We start from the raw sequence: 21,243 nt of genomic DNA, 5'->3' as shown, positions 1-21,243 counted from the left end.
AATCAAAACAGATCATTTACAACTCCCCTCCCCTCCTCTTCCTCTCTCCCTCCCTCCCCTCCCCTCCTTCCACCAAACCCACCTCCTCCCCACCTCTCCCCAACTGACTGACATGCTGACAGCTGCAAGGCCTTGTGGGATGTGTAGTTTAGTCCATCTCTGGGGACCGGCCTTTTCTCCCTCACACACAGAATACATATGCATGGTGTGTGTGTGATGGTTAGGAGGATATTGATCCTCTCTGTAGGGGGGCAGAGAGAGAGAGTCACAGAGGTACAGAGTCCTGACAATAAATCCCATGTCAAAATAAATAGAAACACATACTTCATAGAGCAGTCTGTGTGTGTGTGTTTGTGTGTGTGTGCTTAACTTCTAACCATCTATTACCTGACTCCCCAGCCCAATGTCTGTTACCAGACATTAATGAAACACACAGACACACAAACACACACACACCCAGCTGACAGTCAAACATGCACACATAAACAGAGTGCTAGTAAAGCACCCCCCCCCCCCCCCCACACACACACACACATTTTAGGAGTCATTATAATTTGAAAGTTATTCCCCCTAACCCTAAAGGTCAGAAATCCCCCACAAGTTCAAACGATCCATGTTTTCTTTGTACATGGAGTAAGTAAAATTTGAACTTTTGTCGAAAAAGGAATCATAGTTAATCAATAAGGAACATATTTATCCACGGCAAATGGCAATCAAACATCGCTCACTTGTTTTCACAGGCTTTGTCTCACAACAGAAAATGAACTAAAAAATCTACTGCTTAAATCTATGGAAACAGCAGGGACATTCTAGTACAGGGCCAATCTAGGACTGTGGCAATCTAGTATAGACCCCATCTAGTACAGGGCCAATCTAGGACTGTGGCAATCTAGTATCGACCCCATCTAGTACAGGGCCAATCTAGGACTGTGGCAATCTAGTATCGACCCCATCTAGTACAGGGATAATCGATTACAGACCCAAACTCCTCTCACCAGCCTCCCTTCATCCCTCCCTAGTACAGGGCCAATCTAGTACATACTCAATCTAGTATACGGTCAATTTTGTACAGGGCAATTCAGGTTACATATGAAGAGGGCTAACAATCCCCTTGTTTATAATGATAACAATATTAGCTATACATGATACAGTTCTAGCTGTACAGTCTGTACTGGCTTTACATTCCACATGACTGTTTACAGTAAATGTTGTCCACTGAAGTGGCCCCAGACACACAGTCCAACCCAGGGCTAATATACAGCAGGTGAAGTGTGCCAGGGAGTGCCCCCCCCCCAGGGCCTTGGGAAATATCTTGAGGGGGGTTGGGAATCGCTGGCGGTAGAACATGTTTGGCCCTGAAATGCCTGAACTGCCCAGAGGTCAGGTAGTCTGGTTGATCTGCAGATTGACATACACAAGCATGCAGGTACACTCACACACACACACACACACACACACACACACATACCCTCAAACAAACACAACACACAGCTCCGGTGAGACACATATGTTTTAACATGAAACAAAAGTGTTTACTTATGCTCCTAAACCAAGCTGTAGATCTGCTGACGAGGACTAAGACCAGTGACACGCAGGCGACATCAACAAACCTTCAACGGAGTTTCCTGCCAGTCAGAGGATAGAAAGCCACTGATCTGGTTCCATTATCTCTACTGCTCAATGAGTAACGACAGAGATTGTATTCACCAAAAAAAGGTTGCGATTTAAACCTTTAAAGCTAGCAAACAGAGAAACTAAAAAACAAACCCAAGACACATGTTGATAAGTGTGTGTGTGTGTGTGTGTGAGTGTGTGCGTGTAGGTGTGTGTGAGTGTGTGTGTGTATGTGTGTGTGTGTGTGCGCGCAGTGTGGTGGACTAACTGGCACATGTGGCTGTATTTCCTGGCTGATCAGTAAAAGCAGCTAAAAGTCAGTGAATCGTGATGACTGTGATGATCTCAGTACATCTACATTTATATGCTAATAGAACTCTGCCCAGCATTTAACAGATTCCTCTGTATCTTCAGGGCAAGACACTTTTATCACCTTATCACACAAACACAAACACACACACACACACACTTATGAACGTGCGTGTGTCTTGGGTTTGTTTTTTAGTTGATGTCGCACACAAGCCCATCTATCGCCCTATCCCGATCTCACACTCAGGCACACAAGCAATCATCCTACCAAACAGACAGACAGACACATTTTAGTTAAACTACCTAATGTCTATTCTATTACACTTAATCTACACTTAATCTTTTTTTTTTACCTCTGTTTCCTTTTACCACTCATATCTTACTTTTCTCTCTCTCTCCCTCTCATTTTTCTTTCCCTCCATCTCTCTCTATCGACTGTGTCTTCATTCACTGTGGCAGGTTGAATAATTCAGGCATCCGGCTGGCCGCCCCAGTGTCCTGACCGTGGCAGCCAGGACCCCTGTGTGGCAGACGGACTCTTCACCTCCACCTCTTTACAGCAGGCAGACAGATGGCCTCCTCGCTCTCTCTATCTTTTCTCCCTCCTCCCTCCCTTCATCCTATCTATCTCTACCCCCCCCCCCGTATCTCTTTCTACTTCCCTCTCCCTCCTGTCTGTATCCCACATCTCCCTTCCCCGCTCTGCTTCTCCATCTCGTTTTCTCTGTGGTCACTAACATGTTCATTGGAACAGTCAGACACAGCAACAAATGAGAAAGTTCCCTAAGTCTAAACCACATTATAAAACTACCACTAACTAACCACATTATAAACACTACCACTAACCACATTATAAACACTACCACTAACCAACCGCATTATAAACACTACCACTAACTAACCACATTATAAACAACCACTAACTAACCTCATTATAAACACTACCACTAACTAACCACATTATAAACACTACCACTAACTAACCACAATATAAACACTACCACTAACTAACCACATTATAAACACTACCACTAACTAACCTCATTATAAACACTACCACTAACCAACCACATTATAAACACTACCCCTAACTAACCACACAATAAGCACTACCACTAACTAACAACACTATAAACACTACCACTAACCACATTATAAACACTACCACTAACTAACAACATTATAAACACAACCACTAAGTAACCTCATTATAAACACCACCAATAACTAACCACATTATAAACACCACCAATAACTAACTAACCATACCAAACACTACCACTAACCAACCACATTATTAACACAACCACTAACTAACCACATTATACACACTACCACAAACTAACCACATTATAAACACTACCACTAACTAACCACATAATAAGCACTACCACTAACTAACAACACTATAAACACTACCACTAACTAACCCAATAATAAACACTACCACTAACCACATTATAAACACTACCACTAAGTAACCTCATTATAAACATCACCAGTAACTAACCTCATTATAAACACCACCAGTAACTAAGTAACCATACCAAACACTAACACTAACAAACCACATTATAAACACTACCACTAATTAACCACATTATAAACACTACCACTAACTAACCACATTATAAACACTACCACTAACTAACCACATTAAAAATACTACCACTAACTAACCTAATTAAAAACACTTCCACTAACTAATCACATTATAAACACTACCACTAACTATCTACATTATAAACACCACCGCTTACTAACTAACCATACCACAAACACTACCACTAACTAACCACATAATGAACACTACCACTAACTAACCACATTATAAACATTGCCACTAACTAACCAACTCACAAACACACTCCACAAACAAGTCCAAAAACCAAAGCATTTAAAAACATCACAAAGATATACAAGCAATGACCATGTATTCAGATGCCCACTGCCAACCACAGGAAACAAAACTCCTCTAAACAGCAGGCTGCCCACTAACTGTGGGACACAACTACTAGATTCCCATTAAAGTGTCAGCACCACTTAGTGTCAACAAGCTACCTAACCTCCATACTGCTCTTTACCTCATCACACACCATAGGCTTCGTTCACCAGGGGCAAACGTATTGAATTGTCCCAAAAAATTCTACTACTTTAATCCCTGTATAGTGCCACACCGAACCTAAATCACTGTTATCTTGGCATTCATAAGCATTATAATGTTTGATGATGTTTGTCCTCCTTCATGGTAATGACTAGGATTCTATACATTATTACAATCCTTTACATTAAATGTATTTATAAGGATTCTATACATTTTTACTGTACTTTACATTAGATGTATTTACTAGGAATCTATACATTACTACTGTACTTTACATTAAATGTATTTAGTGGGCTTCTATTAATTATTTCTGTCCTTTACATTAAATATATTTACCAGGATTCTATACACTATTACTGTCCTTTACATTAAATACATTTACTAGGATTCTGTACATTATTACTGTCCTTTACATCAAGTGCATTTACTAGGATTCTATACATTATAACTTTACATTAAATGTATTCACTAGGATTCTATACATTATTACTGTACTTTACATGAAATGTATTTACTAGGCTTCTATAAATTATTTCTGTCCTTTACATTAAATATATTTACCAGGATTCTATAAATTATTACTGTACTTTACATTAAATATATTCACTAGGATTCTATACATTATTACTGCACTTTACATTAAATGCATTTACTATGACACTGAAAATTATTACTGTTCAATATATTGATTATATTGTTTACTATGAATATGTTCATAAGTACTAGACTAAAATAACTATGATCAGTAGTTTACGGCAGTTCAAAATCAGTTTCTACAAGACCAGGTAAAGGGAGTTCAGAACTAAGCAGTGACCTTAACTTATAATTATTTAGTCTTCCTTAACATTAAATTGATCAGTCGTTAATTATGAACACCCTTTACCCATTAACAAATGTACATATTTACTATGTTTCTAAATATTATTTTGCTGTACTTTACATTATTGGTATTTACATTGACAATATACATTAGTCCTGTACTGTATATTATTGGTATTTATTATTGATTATGTACATGATTACTGTATTGTATATTATTGGTATTTATTATTGATTATGTACATGATTACTGTATTGTATATTAATGGTATTTACTATTGATAATGTACATGATTATTGTACTGTAAATTAGTGGTATTAACTATCATCACATACAGTATTACTTTACTGTATATTAATTGTATTTAATATGAAAATAGACATTATTACTCTACTGTATATTAATGGAATTTACTATGATAATATTCATTATTGTTGTATTGTACATTAATGGCATTTAATATGATAACATCCATTTATCTTGTACTGTATATTAATGGTATTTATTATCATTACAATCATTATTACTCTGCTATATATAAATGGTATTTCCATTACATGCATTATTACTGTACTGTATATTAATTGTATTTACTATGATGGTGAAATAAGAAAGAGACAGATGCAAATGTACACATCACACACTCAAATGCACTTTAACACACACACACACACACAAACACAAACACAGGCACGGAGACAGGCAGAAAACATACACATACTGCATACCAAACCACTATCTTCACACACACACACACACACACACACACACACACACACGCCCCATGTCATTGAGACAGTATTACTTTGAATGGGCTTTTGACGGCACGTGTGTATGCATATGTGCTCGCGGTAGTGTACACATCTGTGTGTGTGTGTGTGCGTGCTCCTCTCTTACCTTGGGTTATAAAGTGCATGTGCGTCACGCATGTGAGTGGCGTCGAGGTCGTAAGTCTGTTGCATTCTCCACGCGCTGCCACATTTGCCGTACTTATCTTCACTATTAACCTGGGCCTTTGTTAAGTTCATCCTACAACACAGAGAATCACAGGGGACAGGGGGTCACACGGGGGGGCCGGCCGTCTGGGGTAGGGGGGCAAAGATAATAGACACGCTACTGCTCGACACAAATGGAATATATACCGCCTGCACAATCTGCAGGGTACAGAGCAGCAGGCCCGTCACGTCACAGCTACTGGCAAAGAAATTAATAGTGACAAATAATTTTTAAAAAAAGAAACGTGTAAATGCTCCCGACTGGGGAGTGTATTTTGGTCAGAAAGGACGCCCGGTTTCAAAGGAAGAGGTTTGACACTGACACTTGAGTCTAAAGATAGGCTCCAGGATGTTCTTAGAAGGAGAGATGGACCGCTACCGTATTCACAGCATGGGGGCCTGCAGTTTATAGCATGGTGATAGACAGTGCTGACCAACACTTAGAGCTATGCTAACATTTACCAACATCTGAGACAGTTTATAGCACAGAGATAGACAGTGCTAACCAACACTTAGAGCTATGCTTACATTAGCAAACATCTGAGACAGTTTATAACACGGTGAAAGACAGTGCTAACCAACACTTAGAGATATGCTAACATTTACCAACATCTGAGACAGTTTATAGCACAGTGATAGTGCTAACCAACTCTTAGAGCTATGCTTACATTAACAAACATCTGAGACAGTTTATAGCACAGTGATAGTGCTAACCAACTCTTAGAGCTATGCTTACATTAACAAACATCTGAGACAGTTTATAACACGGTGATAGACAGTGCTAACCAACACTTTGAGATATGCTAACTTTTACCAAGATCTGACACAGGCTGCCTTTACCAGAAAGTATAACCTGGGAGGGAGTGTGTGTATTTTTGAGCATGCTTGTGTGTGACGGTAACAGAGGCCCTCCCGGACAGTTTTAATATGGTATGGGTATTACCGGTCTCTGGGTGAAAGCAAGGAAAGAGGAGTGACCATTACTGTTCAATAAAGCCTGGCTCTGTGTCAGGGGAGGAGCTGTCTCCAGGGTGATAAGGTCACCCCCGACAATGGAATCAGACCTATCGTCTGGAAATGTAAAAAAAACATATATTTAAAAAAGTATGGGAAAGTATGGGACAGTTTGATGTCACTGAGGGGAACTGTCTTTGTGTGAGTGTGTGTTTGTGTGTGTGTGTGTGTAATGAAATTGCCAGGTGCCAAACATTTAAAGATAGAACACCAGGAGAATGATTCCCTGTCCACCACCAAAAACCTTCATATGAGGGAAAATAAAGGGTCACATTTAGATAAAATCTCTTAAAAAGAATTGCTTTTAAATAAGGCAAATCTGTGAAATATGCATAAACAGCAAGTGGAAATGCTTTGAAATCCTTGAATCTTGCTCTCTTTTCCATCATTTTCTCTCTCACTTTTCCTTCATCCTCTCTCTCTCTTCCCCCTCATCCTCTCGCTCTCTCTTCACCCTCATCCTCTATTTCTCTCTCTTCTTCATCATCTTCTCTCTCTCTTCTCCGTCATCCTCTCTCTGTTCTCCCTCATCCTCTCTCTCTTCTCCCTCATCCTCTCTCTCTCCTCTCCCTCGTCCTCTCTCTCTCTTCTCCCTCATCCTCTCTCTCTCTTCTCCCTCATCCTCTCTCTGTTCTCCCTCATCCTCTCTCTCTTCTCCCTCATCCTCTCTCTGTTCTCCCTCATCCTCTCTCTCTTCTCCCTCATCCTCTCTCTCTTCTCCCTCATCCTCTCTCTCTCTCCTCTCCCTCGTCCTCTCTCTCTCTTCTCCCTCATCCTCTCTCTCTCTTCTCCCTCATCCTCTCTCTGTTCTCCGTCATCCTCTCTCTCTTCTCCCTCATCCTCTCTCTCTTCTCCCTCATCTTCTCTCTCTCTCTTCTTCCTCATCCTCTCTCTCTCCTCTCCCTCATCCTCTCTCTCTCTCTTCTCCCTCATCCTCTCTCTCTCCTCTGCCTCATCCCCTCTCTCTTCTCTCTCACCCCCCCCCCCCCCACTCATGTTGCCTTTGAATGTTATCTTGTTATTCAGACAAAGAAAACATTCGTAACTTTTTATACAACACAATGTTTTTGGTAAACTTCCAAAAGTACACAGATCCTGAAATTGCAGTATTTCTCAATTCTCAATTTCAACACGTTCACAGATGATTATTAAGGAAGAAACATACTTTGGGTATCTTTGGGTAGGAGATAACATGTGATATCTGCGTGATCCTTTCATTTTCACTGTACTACTTCATGTCTGTCGCTATCCCCACTGTTGGTATATCAGTAAATACATCAGAATCCCTATCTCACACCGACAAAGACATGTTCACCACACAAACACAGTTCGGAACACTGTATGCGCCGTGCGTGTATATATCCTGTAGGACGTACTTGTGTGCATGTGTGTGTGTGCGTGTGTAGGATGAACACTCCGTCCTGACAGCAGAGTGTGTGTACTGGTGTGTGTTTCTGGCTGTCCGGGCAGGCCGTCTGAGGCTCAGTGGAAAAAGGCCTGTGCGTGTAATGTGTAGCCTTTAGTTCCAGTCGAGTGAACAGGATGAATCGATACGGTTGTGCAGACATGATCAGCCCCAGTCCTCTATCTACTGTCAGGCCGTGGCTGCCCAGTCACGTACGTTAGCAACAATGCTAAAGTACCTCCGACGCAGAGCCGGATTAACACACCATCGCTTTATTACATTGTGCTTCATGGTGGTGTAATGGGATGGAGGGTTAAACCGCACGTTGATAAAATATGAAGGGTTATTAATCTGCCAAGGTTTAGTAGAACAAGACGGACTTAGAACTGACAGGATACCTCATTAACTTAACTTGTACTTTTAAGAGGAGAATTACACAAACTAATCTATTAAATATGTATTAGAGTAAATGTTTTTTTTTTTGCTTCAGGACATATTCCAAATAAACAAAATACACATAAACTTAAATGCCTTAAATATAAATCTAAATATAAACCTAAAAATGAAAACTAAATAACTCACAATTTTACATCACGCATCGTGAACATTAGAAGACTCAATGAAATGAGTTGACTTGAAACCACTCCTAACATCTATACCATGTGTTCCCAATTCAGAGACTCGAACACTTGGAGTCCCTCACATCATTCATTCTATCATGCATTTCTTAGTGCTACAAAATGGACAGAAAGAGGATATCTAAATCCCCAGATGAGATATACAGCACTTAGATAGACATACAGACAGGCAGAAAGGCAGGCAGACAGACGGACAGACACAGATACAACAACAGTTCCACCACAATATCATCAAAAAGAGAAAGAGAGAGTAAAAGAGAAACAGAGAGCATGAAAAGAGAAAAGAGAGAGAGACAGAGAGAGCGAAAAACATGACTGCCATCTCAGCACTCTGGGAGTCCAGGGAGAGGGGAGGAGAAATGGAGAGGTGGGGGGAGAACCACAGGAGGTGATAAAACGGAGGGCTGGAAGCGTGGGCCCACAGGAACAGTCTGTCGGGTACCAGTCAGAACCAGAGCCCGGTCCACCAACCAAAACCAACAAGGAACCAAAGAGGATCACACAACACACAGAGCGCTAACGTCTTACTCTAAATGGGGAATTTAAGACCCACACGCTATCACTCCTCATTCTTCCACATGGATGACGTTACACAGTTACTGGTGTATTGTATAACGTATTAGTCTAATAACATGGCAGTAAAATGTCTTGCTTTCAAGTGAACTGAAAAAGGCAACAGGACTGGATGGGAGGACAGGAAGGAACAGAAGAGGGTGAGGCTTGGGCTGGAGAGGAGGAGAGGACATCTGTGAAAGAGCATTAACCTATAGGGTTCTACCTGAACCTATTTCACGCTCTTGTCAGAACGTGTAAGGAACACACACTCACGCACACACACACACACAGATTAGCGCACGGGACAATGAGCCAAATGACTCAAGTATCTGCGTCTGTGTGTGCTCGTGCACACGCCTGTCAATGCCTTGCTGACGCTCAGTGACTCACTCAAGTGTTGCTAGTCCATCTGTGAACGAAAGGGCCGCGAACGTGCGTGTGTTCGTACGCACGTACACAGATTTGGGAGCGTGTGCGGCGGTGTTTGCGACGGTGTGTGTGTGTGATACTGAGGCTGTCTGATGAGACAGGTGCCATTCTTCCTGATGCAGAAGCAGGAGCCCTAAGGACCATGAATACCACACCCTGTCACCTCCTCCCTGACCTGACAGACACACACACACACACACACACACCCCGAGTCATCGGACAAGGCAGCAACTGGCCCACTTAATTATCCAGCAGGCAGGGACACGCAGCTTTCACCCCGCTACACACACACACACACAGAAACGGAGGGACACACCAAAGGAATGTGTGTGTGTGTGTGTGAGTGTGTGGCGTGCACTTTAAGCTGTTTGCACTGTCTATTCCGTTCTTTAATCCTCTGTTCTGTACCGTAATGCACGGCCCGGTCCGTACTATTCTGTACTCTTCAGTCTTGTTCAGTGCTGTGTTTTGAGTCAGCAGTGGGAGGGTGTTTGGGAAGGGCTGTGTTGTGTAAGCATTCGGTTGTGTGTGTGTCGGGGGCAGGCAGAGTTCGGTTTGTGTGTGTTAGTGTTAGCGTTAGCGACGGGAGCTGTTAGCAGGGCAAGTGGCAGATGGACTGTCGGCTTTAATAGGACTGAGAGTGTGGGAAGGTGACAGCACCGGCCAACCGACCGACCCACCAGGGAAGTGTGGGGTGGGGGGGTAGAGGATGAGTGTGTATGACTGTGTGTGTGTGTTTGTGTGTGTGTGTGTGTGGGGGGGGAGGGGGGACGGGGGGGTAGAGGATGAGAGTCCACACCAACGCTTTAACGCAAACTGTCTGTCTTGGTCTCATTTGCATTTAGCCTGTTCACTGGGCCACGATGGTGAGGGAAAACACCAGTCAGGTAGAACTTATGCAGATAAATTCAAAGGAATTGTGAGAAAAAAGTTACTTTGAGACATTGATACGTTCAAATAAGATCATCATATAATTACAAAATAACTTATAACAACGAACAAATTGTTTCATCCCAAATATTTTTGTTGGTCAATGAACAATTTAAATTAATCCAAAGGGGTTCATGACCTTAAAGCAGTACACACACACACACACACACACACAAACACAGACCATGCACGTTTACACACAAACTCACCACGCACGTTTACCCACCCACATTTACCACGCACGTTTACACACACACACTCACCACGGACGTTTACACACACACACACACACACACACACCATGCAGATCTATGAAAGAAACTCCACACAGAGCAGCCGGTGTGGTCAAGCACGGATAAGTGACAAAACAACCGGAACCATCGCAACCACAACACACACACCTAACACCAGTCTGTCTGTCTGTCTGTCCGCCTGTCTGTCCGTGTGTCTGTCTGCCTGTCTGTGTGTCTGTCTGCCTGTCTGTCTGCCTGTCTGTCTGTCTGCCTCTCTTTCTGTGTGTCTGTCTGCCTGTCTGTCTGTCTGCCTGTCTGCCTGTCTATGTGTCTGTCTGCCTGTCTGTCTGCCTGTCTGTGTGTCTGTCTGTCTGCCTGTCTGTCTGCCTGTTTGTCTCTCTGTCTGTCTGTCTGTGTATCTGTCTGTCTGTGTATTTGTCTGTTCATTCAAACTGCAGAAGATAATCTTTACAGTCTGTTCCGTTAACGTAAGAAAGGCCAGGCCTCATTGGATCCCTGTTTTTGACAAATCACAGTCATTCTAACAGATTAATAAATGTATTATGGTTTTGTAAAAATATAAATTTTCATTGTGCTTATGAAGGCACTGGGTATCATTTAAAGTTATTATTTCAAATAACACAATTGGGTTTCCAATTTTCCCGCAATCTGTTGGTGAATGACTGTTTAAATCAGTAGCCATTATTGAAAAAAAAAAGGTCATCAGTATGTCCTGTGTAGATCAGCTGGGAGAGCATGTCGTTTGCAGGGTTGTGGGTTTGATTCCTGCATGTGTAATCACTAGTGTAAGTGGTTCTGGGTAGGAACAAATTGGCTTAAATAGAAATATATAAAAATCCAAACGTTATCAACATGTGACGCAGTCGGAGGATTTGAAAAACATACTTGTGCCTCAGGAAAACAATACAAAGTCCCAAATTATTTTTGAAAAAAAAAAAATATGTGTGTTAGTCATTTAAATATCATTAATTATGAAAGTCAAGGCTGCAATTCTTAAAAAATGCCAGAAAAATGTCAATACTAAATGCAGTTAAAATTAAAAACACACACTTAGTGTAGATAATGTTAAAAAGAGGGAATGTTAAAGCATGCTCAAACGAAGAACAACAGGGAGATCAGTTCAAAACTAAACTTGGCGGTACGTTGTGATGAGCAAAACAAGTTTATGAGCGAAATCTGCTGCCCCAATGCACATTTACATTGTTTTCTGGCGCAACTACATCTTGGACTGGAAAGGACGAAACACCTTTCGTAAAAAAAAAATTATTCACTAAAACACTTCTGTTGTAAATAATCAAATCCCTGAAACATCCATATCGTACATATCAGACTGTTGATCTGTGACTGCAGGATCAGGTCAGTGCCACAGCCATGTGAAGAGGTGTAAACCAAGAAAGAAAAGAGAAAGAGATGGAGAGAGGGACAGAGAGAGGGATGTGAAGCATGATGGGGGGATGAGAGAGGGAATATTTCACTGTCAGGCAGGAGGCTGTTCATTTCTCCTGTCTCCCTCCCTCCTTCCTTCTCTCTCTCTCTATATGCTGCGGGACAATGACCGGGCAACGCCATGTAGAGTAGAGCACAGCGCGCACGCACACACACATACACACACTCAGCCACACGTACAAACACGGGCTCTGGTGAGACACACTAAGTAAGAAGGAAGGGAAGTAGAAAAGGAAGAGTGAGGGAGAAACGTGAGGGCCAAACGGAAAGAGGAGAGACGATCCTCTGAAACTGGTACTCCTTAGGCTGAACGTGCCCGTTATTGTGTTTCGCGCCTGCAGCGTCTCATCCAGGTTAATTGTGAAAGCACCAAAAAAATCTAACAAAACGCGGCTTTCACACGCACACGTTCCCTCGGAGAGAGTCCCTGTCTCCTGGCCCGGTGCAACCCGACTGGACGATTTGGAGAAGAGAGACTTAACATCTAACCCTGTCCCGGCAGCCTCTCTCACACACACACACAGATTTACACGGAGGAACTATGGCACGCCTTCCGCCACGGTGAAAAAAAACAACCAAAACACGGAGATGACATGATAAAGAATCACCTTTCCATTCTTTTAGAAGAGGAGGAGGAGGACGGCACAGAGGGGATGCATGAATGACGGAGGAGGGAAATCCAGGAGGGGGTGGGAGGAGCAGAGGGATGGAGAGAGAGAGGGGAGCGGAGGAACGGAGAGAGGCGGAATGGAGAGAGAGGGACAGAGAGAGAGAGAAAGAGGGGGAGAGAGGAAGAGGCAGGGGTTGAGTAGAGCCTCAAAGAATTGAATTGAATGGTAGGAAGTAGCCCTTTGTAACTGTTAATTGCAACACATATACCTCTGGAATAGAGTGGCCTAGTGTGTGAGTGTGTGAGTGTGTCAGCTGGTGATGTCCCTCTCAAGGCTCTCTCAACTCCTCATAAAAGTAATCGCAGCCCAGTCAAACACACACACACACACACACACACACACACACACACACAGCCTTGTCACACACATTGATGGAGTGAACATAAATCTGACAAATTGACAATCACATCATCAAGGCCTGCTCCTCTTCTGTACTCGGCTCTCGACGGCTTTGTGCTCCCATTAGATGCCGAGCGTGTACGTGTGTGCGCTCATCTTTTTTAACAAAAAAGTATTGTACGTGCATTAGCTTTTGTGCATCTGTGTGTCATGGAATGTCAAAGTGCGTGATTGCATCTTATGTGTGTGTGTGTGTGTGCGCGCGCGAGTACATTTTGCCCACCTCTCAAACAAACAAAAGGCAGGCCCTCAGAGCCGTTTCTGAGGGGTGAATGGGTTTGGTCAGGAAGCTCTCTCTTTTAACCACACTTAATTACCCTTGGAATGTCTCCGACCCTGCTACGGCGGGCGTGCGTGTGTGTCTGTGTGTGTGTGTGTGTGTCTGCGTGTGTGTGTGTGTGTGGAGACAATGGGACTGTCACCGCACTGCCATGTCCACTGGGAAACATAGCATAGGACACTGCTACACAGCGGAACGATAGGGCATGGGGCTGAGTCACACACACACACACACACTCACAGACACACACAAAAAACACACGCACTCACGGACACACACAAACACTCACACACCGGAGAGGGAAAAGAAAAAAAAAAAAATCAGCAGGGCACATATTGACATGATTTGACAGATGAATTAAGTAAATGATTTTATAAGGAGATTAAAATGAATTTAATTCACACAATCTCCCTGGATTCCCCTGATCCCCGGTGCTCTCACACAGAGAACGGCAGAACGAGAGACGAGAGGGGAAGAACAGAAAAATCATCAAGTTTTGGCCAGCCAGGCCGTATGGCTGGTTATATCAGAGGGTTGTGCGGATGGAGGAAGACGGCCATGGTACGATGACAGATATGTCCATTAGAAATCATTCTGTTACAATGATAATCCTCTCTGCTTCCTTCTCTCTCACGCGTTTTTCACTATTTTATTCTGTCATCAACTGATGTTACAGAGACAATGAATTTACTTATCTTCATAAATAAAAACAATTGTCTTCATCTACATTTTATGCATTTAAAAAAAAAATATATATAATAGGTTTTCAATTTAATTCGACATAAAAAAAAAACGAATACATATTCTGTTAAATTAAAACCCAAAATTCATAGACATTCATCTTTTTTTCAGCAACTCTTTTAGAAGACTATGTTAAATACACCATGTTGGTGTTAGAGAAAGCAAAAGCATGAATAGGCTAGACTTATAAAATAAGACAAAATGAAATTAATTGAGTATATTTTTTAAATGATAAACATTTTCCATCTACAGCAAAATCATAAAATTTTATATGGCTTTCCTTTGACTGCAGTACGGCAGATCTTTTTTTACACCAGTATGTTGATACAGTTAATTTTAAATCCCACGCTAAAAACACTATCAAATATAATGGCATTTTGTACCATCAATATTATCAAAGCAATTTTCCAAACATTGAAAATAATATAATTTATGTAAATTACACACATTAAACTACAGAATTTCACATTTCTTTAGTGTAAATGTGTCACGAAAAAAATCTACACGCGCCTTATTTGTCCAGGATTTCGATGGACAATAACATCAGATAAATGCATCAGAACCATACTTCAAAACACTCAATCCCCCCCAAAAAACCTCCCCAGCTCAAAGACACAGTTCAGGCCCATAAAAGCAGTCGTCAGTTATTCCAGTAAGAAACGCCTCTCAGGACAATCTGCATTCAACATGGTCGTGACCTCTACGTTCAACCAGCAACAACAAACACACTAAATAAATTAAACTAACTAAGAGGGGGAAAACCTTTAATGATATGCAAATTAAATGTATGTTCAGGCATGAAGGGAATACAATTATGATAATCGGCACTTGTTGTTATTATTATTATCATTATTCTTAATATATCAATTAGTATCCCACTCATCAATTTCTATGTAGAAGACGAGCGGGGAGCGGGTGGAGACAGGGGAGTAATGAGCCTGGGTGAGGTGGGTAACACTGGTATGATGAAGGGGCTCAGATCTCTGTGAGAAACGTCTAACCTCCACAGACAAGGTAGAAGCCAGGCTCAAGCGCACCGCTGCAGATATGTCACCTGAATTTTCTGTCGCCTGCTTCTACTTTCTAGCCTTCTTTGGCTGCCGCTCAGTCAGAACACTGCAAAGACCATTCTCAAATGCACTCCATTCCTAAATACACTGCCTTGGCAAATTCACTGCCTTCTCAAACACATTACTTTCGCACATACACTACACTCCCAAATACACTCCATTCCTAAATACACTGCCTTCGCAAATTCACTGCCTTCTCAAACACACTACATTCTCGAATACACTACATTCTCAAATACCACAAACAATTAAATACTCTGCATTCTCAAATGCATTACGTTTTCAAATACTCAACATCATCAAATACTCTACATTCTGAAATACACAACATTATCAAACACGCTACATTCTGAAATACACAACATTATCAAACACACTGCATTCTGAAATGCACAACATTATCAAACACGCTACATTCTGAAATACACAACATTATTGAACACTCAACATTCTGAAATACGCAACATTATTGAACACTCAACATTCTGAAATACTCGACATTCTGAAATACACAACTTGATCGAACACTACATTCTGGAATACACTGAATTATGAAATATACTACATGCTGAAATACAGAAAATGATCCATTTCACTAAATACTCAAATGTATTTATAAATAAAATACATTTTGAATATTTTTTGTAATAAAGAAAAAAGGAATTTGGGCTATTTTACAAAAAGTTTCAGGTAAGACAAAGTGTAGCTATGATTTCACAGACACCCGTGTCCAAATGACAGCACACACACAGACCACAGTCACGTCGCACAGGGAATTATGTATCTACACCGATTACCAGAAACCTTTTATTTATATCTACGAAGATTACCAATGTAGCCGTTATTTCAATCCACATTGTAACCCCTGGTGTGAGCGCGAGCGTGTGTGTGTGTGTGAGAGTGTGTGTACGGTATTAAAGAGCTGGATCTGGACACTGCACTTAAGAGTGGTTCTCAGCAGCGTTAGTGACATGGCGTAGCGCTGGGGTTAAGAGGACCGTGGTTTCCCTTAGAAACAGTCAATCAACTTGTCCAACTACTCCTTATCTCGCACTCCACTGTTTCCTGTTAATCCAATCACTTTGATTCTACTGACACTATTTAAAGAACTGTGGAACAGTGCGAGACGTGGGTGACTTCAGATATGACACTCCCGGGCCATTCTGTCCTCCTCTGAAAGGTGTCTGTTAAGCGCATAGAAACAGAGCGTCTAACCAAAACACTTGTTTCCCGTGTCCGCTTGATCAGCGGTGTGCTGTGTCACTTCAGACAGAGACGTGCGTTGTCGCTCACTGACCCTGTCACTCTATTTACATAAAACAGCAAACACACACACGCGCGCGCGTCCCTCTGCACCTCCCCAGCCCGCTGGTCCGCTCCACCAGCCAGTTGATCTGCATTTCCAACGCTGTCTTTAACACAGGCTGAAAAGAGCAAAGCGCTGGCTAAAGGAGCAGCGTGTGTGTGTGTGCGTCCGGGTCTGTGTGTGTGTGTGACAGGAGCGGCGCGTGTGTGTGTGCGCGCGCGCGTGTGTGTGTGTGACAGGAGCGGCGCATCGTGCTGTTGTCTCTAATGCCGCGGCAGGGCCACATGCTGTGCTGGATGTCTGAAATTCAAGCTCTCCTGGCATTTAGGAGCCCTTTCTCCCCCTGTCCCCTCCTCCTGCTGCCGTCTTCTGTTCCCTCGTCCTCTTCGGCCACCACGCTCCCCCTCTCCCAGCTCCCCGCTCCCCCGCTCCCCCGCTCCCCCGCTCCCCACTCCCTCTGTCGGTTGCCTTCACACACACACACGCGCGGAACACTCTTGCCCTGCCTATTGAACTAAAACATCCAGTATTGACCAAAAACACACAAACACACACACTCTTTTATAAAGTGGAGCATAAAGCTCGATGATCTGTGCCAGGACAGACATGCGAGTGTGTTAGTGTGTGTATTATCAGTTAGCCCAACTCAGGTGGAGAGGCAGGAATTGGGCTCCTCATGCTGAGAGCTCCTCGCTGTACTGCAGCCCAGCACGGGAAGACAAACACACACACACACACACACACACGCTACCTGAAACAACCTTGACATGCTACCGGCCATCTCCGCAGCGCAACACCGACAAAACAAGACACACGGCGAAACACACGCAAAAAACACACGCGCTGCACACACAGTCCAAACACATTGACAATGACAAGAGGAAGTAAAGAGGATAAATTTACCTACTCTTGATCAGAGCGCAGGGAGAAACACTGAGGCAGGGAAAGTTCTACGGAATCCATCTGTTCACTGCCACCATAATGTGAGAAAACCTCCTCTATAAATCAAAGTTTCTTTCGCCTCTCTCCTCCTCTCTCTGTCCTCTCTCTCTTCTCTCTCTCTCCTTTCTCTCTCTCTCTCTCTTGCTCCGTCCGCTCCTGTCAGAGCACTACAATGAGACACAGTGGTCCTCCCTGTGACAAGCCTATAGGAAGAGCAGCCAGCCAGTTGGGACCAAAAGCTGTAGCACTCTACTAATCAAGGACTTAAAGCCACGATGGGAGCTCATGAATATGAAGCAAGACTTTGCATATGTAGTCCCTCTGGCCCGTCCGTGCTGCTCATTGGAGGACCGGCAACCAATGGCAGAGAGGCAGGGCTTGGTCTGCGGGCACAGAGAGGGAGAGCGACCAAGCAGGTGGAGAGGGAGGGTAGAGACAAAGAGAGGGAGAGAGAGAGAGAGAAAGAGAGAGGGGGAGTGAGGGAGAGAACGGGACAGAGGGAGGGGGCAGTGGAATAACAAGAGTGAGCAGTGAAGAGAGAGGTGTGGAGAGGGGGATGTAAAGAACCGATGCATTCTATCTCTCTCTCTGTCTCAGAGCAGTTGTTATCAGTTCTTTCTGTTAAGCTGAGAGATAAAGGCCGAGGTGATACGGAACGTTGTGAATGAAGCCCCGCCATGCAAATACACTGTTCCATCTGTTTACCGGAATGTCTGTCCTCTCACTGGCTCTTCTCTTTCTCTCCCTCTGTCCGTCTTCACTGCTCGCTAACTCTCTCTCTCTCTGTCTGTCTGTAGGTGAACAGATTGGTAAAATGAAGCAATCCCCCTGACCGTGATCTGTTTAAACAGATCTACTGTTCACGTTCAGAATTCTAAGTATGTGTGGCCGCCTGCTCCGGACAAAGACAGACAGGAGATGGAGAAACGCTATTGTTTGTTTCAAGGTGGTGTCACTTGAGAAATAAGTAGAGGACCTGGAATGCTGGACCCTTTTTTTTTCCACAGTGCCACAGAATTGCAAAACAAACGTCATGTCTTCTAGCCCCAGATCCCGGACGGTCTTTGTTGTGGAATGCTTAAACGATGATTTGGGAATGATTGGAGCAGGTTTTCCTTGTGCCGGCAGTGTACGGGTTGTTTACCGTGCGTGTGTCAGTGAATCTCCGGCGCACCAAGCCCAGCGGGGACTGTATTCCGAGCTCCTTGGAACGACAATTCACACTGCTAGGAAAATTCGGGAGCGCCGGCAAACCGCTAGCCATTCTATCTCCCAGCTAAGGAGCGGTGGGAATAGTCTGGTCTACACACACAGGCAGGAACTATTTCCCACATATCTCTAGTTCTATTTCTCTCTTCTGGTCTCCCACATCACAGGGGGAACACAGGGCTGTGGGAACGGGTGGCTGGAAAGAGGGGATGAGGGCGAACAGGTCTGGAAAGATGGGATGTACATCTTTGAAAATACACACATACTGCCTGACACAGAACAAAAAGTGTGTATTCTACGCTTCTAACCCTATATTAACCTTGCTCCAGTTGAAGGCGAAATGGCGTATTTCAACCGGTTCACCTAATGGATGTGGTATAAAATCAACACGTCCCTCCACTATTTTCTCACTGTGTTAATTGATCATTAGTAAGGAGCGGTTATTGCTGCCTGGAGATAACCACAGCATCAGAAGAGGGCCATCAATCCACCTTTCTATTAATTAAAACATGATCATATGAGGAAATCATTATAGGGTGTGAGTTACGAGAGCTAGGAGCTGGCTATGACACCACACACACACACGTACACACGCACACACAGAGACATGCACACACACACGCACACGCACACACACAGGCACGTACTGCATGATACTGTATAGACACATGCGTCTGGGCCAGGCATCCCTCTGTTATGATATATCCTTCAGTCTATATGCATCGACAAAGATGAGTTGGAATCAATACAGCCTTCTCCTGGCTGTAAACAAATACTTTAGTAGAGACAATCGCCTCTCTGACTCTCTCTGACTCTGTCTGTCTCTCTGACTCTGTCTGTCTCTCTGAATCGCTCTGTTTCTCTGACTGTCTTTCTCTAACTCTGTCTGTCTCTCTGACTTTGTCTTTCTCTCAGACCCTCTCTGTCTCTCTGACTCTCTGTCTCTCTGACTATGTCTTTCTCTCTGACTCATTTTTCTCTCTGACTCTGTCTCTCTGACTTTCCTAACTTGCAGTTGTGTAGAAATTATCATTTGCACTGTGGATAGTTCTATTCACTATATCAGTGTGTGTGTGGGGGGGGGGTGGGGGTGTGTGTAAAAATGTATGTTTTTTGAAAATGCGTTAAATACAAACAAAGGGCCACTCAAACGCACAGTAAACTTAGCACTGATAACGTCCACTAGAGTAACAAAAATAAAAATGTACTGTAATAACCCAATGATAAGAAAATGAAGCTAAATGAGGGAGACTAGGAATAGATTACCTCCCAACACGGAAATAACAAGTGTATTGAATGATTCCCAAACTAAACCAACAACATATACAATGCATTTCCACAACTATTTCGGAAAAGTAACATCTTCATAATTTATTCATTTCAATTAAATGTTGAAGTTAAAGGTTTACAAAACATTCAATCTTTGCAGAAACAAAGCAGAGTATTGATTAAAAAGATACTAAAGAAAGGTTTCAAAGCTTTGCGTTGGGAATGTGTGAAAGCGGAGCATGGTTTATGTGTGTGGGTGTGTGTGTCAGGCATGGTGTGTGTGAAAGCTGAGTGTTTTGTGTGTGTGTCAGAGCCATTTGAAATAGATTTTAATTGGTGTATCTATAATGTAAATGGGAAGAGCTAAACTACTGACAGACAACATACCTGTGTTCAGTCAAATCCCAGAGGACACACACACACACACACACAACACACACATTCAACCACACACACACACACACACACACATACACACACACCGACATGAGTAAGCTCACTTCAGATGGACGTGTATATTAAACGTCTATATATAGGTAAGGAAACTGTCTCTGTTAGACATGAAGCACACACAGCCTGAGTAACGACTGCGCCAACTGACAGGCTGTTTCCAGGGCTTTGTGGACAGCACATGGGAAGACCACACCTGAAATACTACAGTTGGGAGTTCGAATCCGCTTGAAAACCAATGCAATTTCTTTTTTTTGCCTTTGCAAAACCTAAACCCTTATAAATAGAAATTAATCCCTAACCTTAATAAATGGTTTTCAACCTGTGGTCCAAGGACCTTGGGTGGTCGGCAGGGATACTGTAAGTGGTCAGCAATTGAGCAATTTGGTTTTT

The 21,243-nt window shown here is 43.0% G+C and overlaps 1 protein-coding gene across 5 annotated transcripts in view; it reads right to left on the bottom strand.

The window, feature by feature from the left end:
* esrrga (estrogen-related receptor gamma a) overlaps nucleotides 1-21,243 on the bottom strand; it is a 176,189-nt gene that overhangs the window by 58,057 nt on the left and 96,889 nt on the right. Inside the window, exons 1-2 of one of the 5 annotated variants that reach the window (XM_020053881.3) lie at nucleotides 17,888-18,183; nucleotides 5,745-5,876 (exon numbers count right to left, since the gene is read on the bottom strand). In XM_020053881.3, the coding sequence (XP_019909440.2) occupies nucleotides 5,745-5,876; nucleotides 17,888-17,943 (188 nt within the window). In that variant the 5' untranslated portion in view covers nucleotides 17,944-18,183. Of the gene's footprint in view, nucleotides 1-5,744; nucleotides 5,877-17,883; nucleotides 18,184-21,243 lie in introns of those variants that run through there. The other 4 variants (XM_029125354.2, XM_029125353.2, XM_029125355.2 and 1 more) reach the window with 4 other exon arrangements.

This window comes from Esox lucius, chromosome 15 (assembly GCF_011004845.1).
Source record: "Esox lucius isolate fEsoLuc1 chromosome 15, fEsoLuc1.pri, whole genome shotgun sequence".
Taxonomy (NCBI): Eukaryota; Metazoa; Chordata; class Actinopteri; order Esociformes; family Esocidae; genus Esox; species Esox lucius.
The sequence above is the reverse complement of the archived record's forward strand: the minus strand, read 5'-3'. Positions and strand labels throughout refer to the sequence as shown.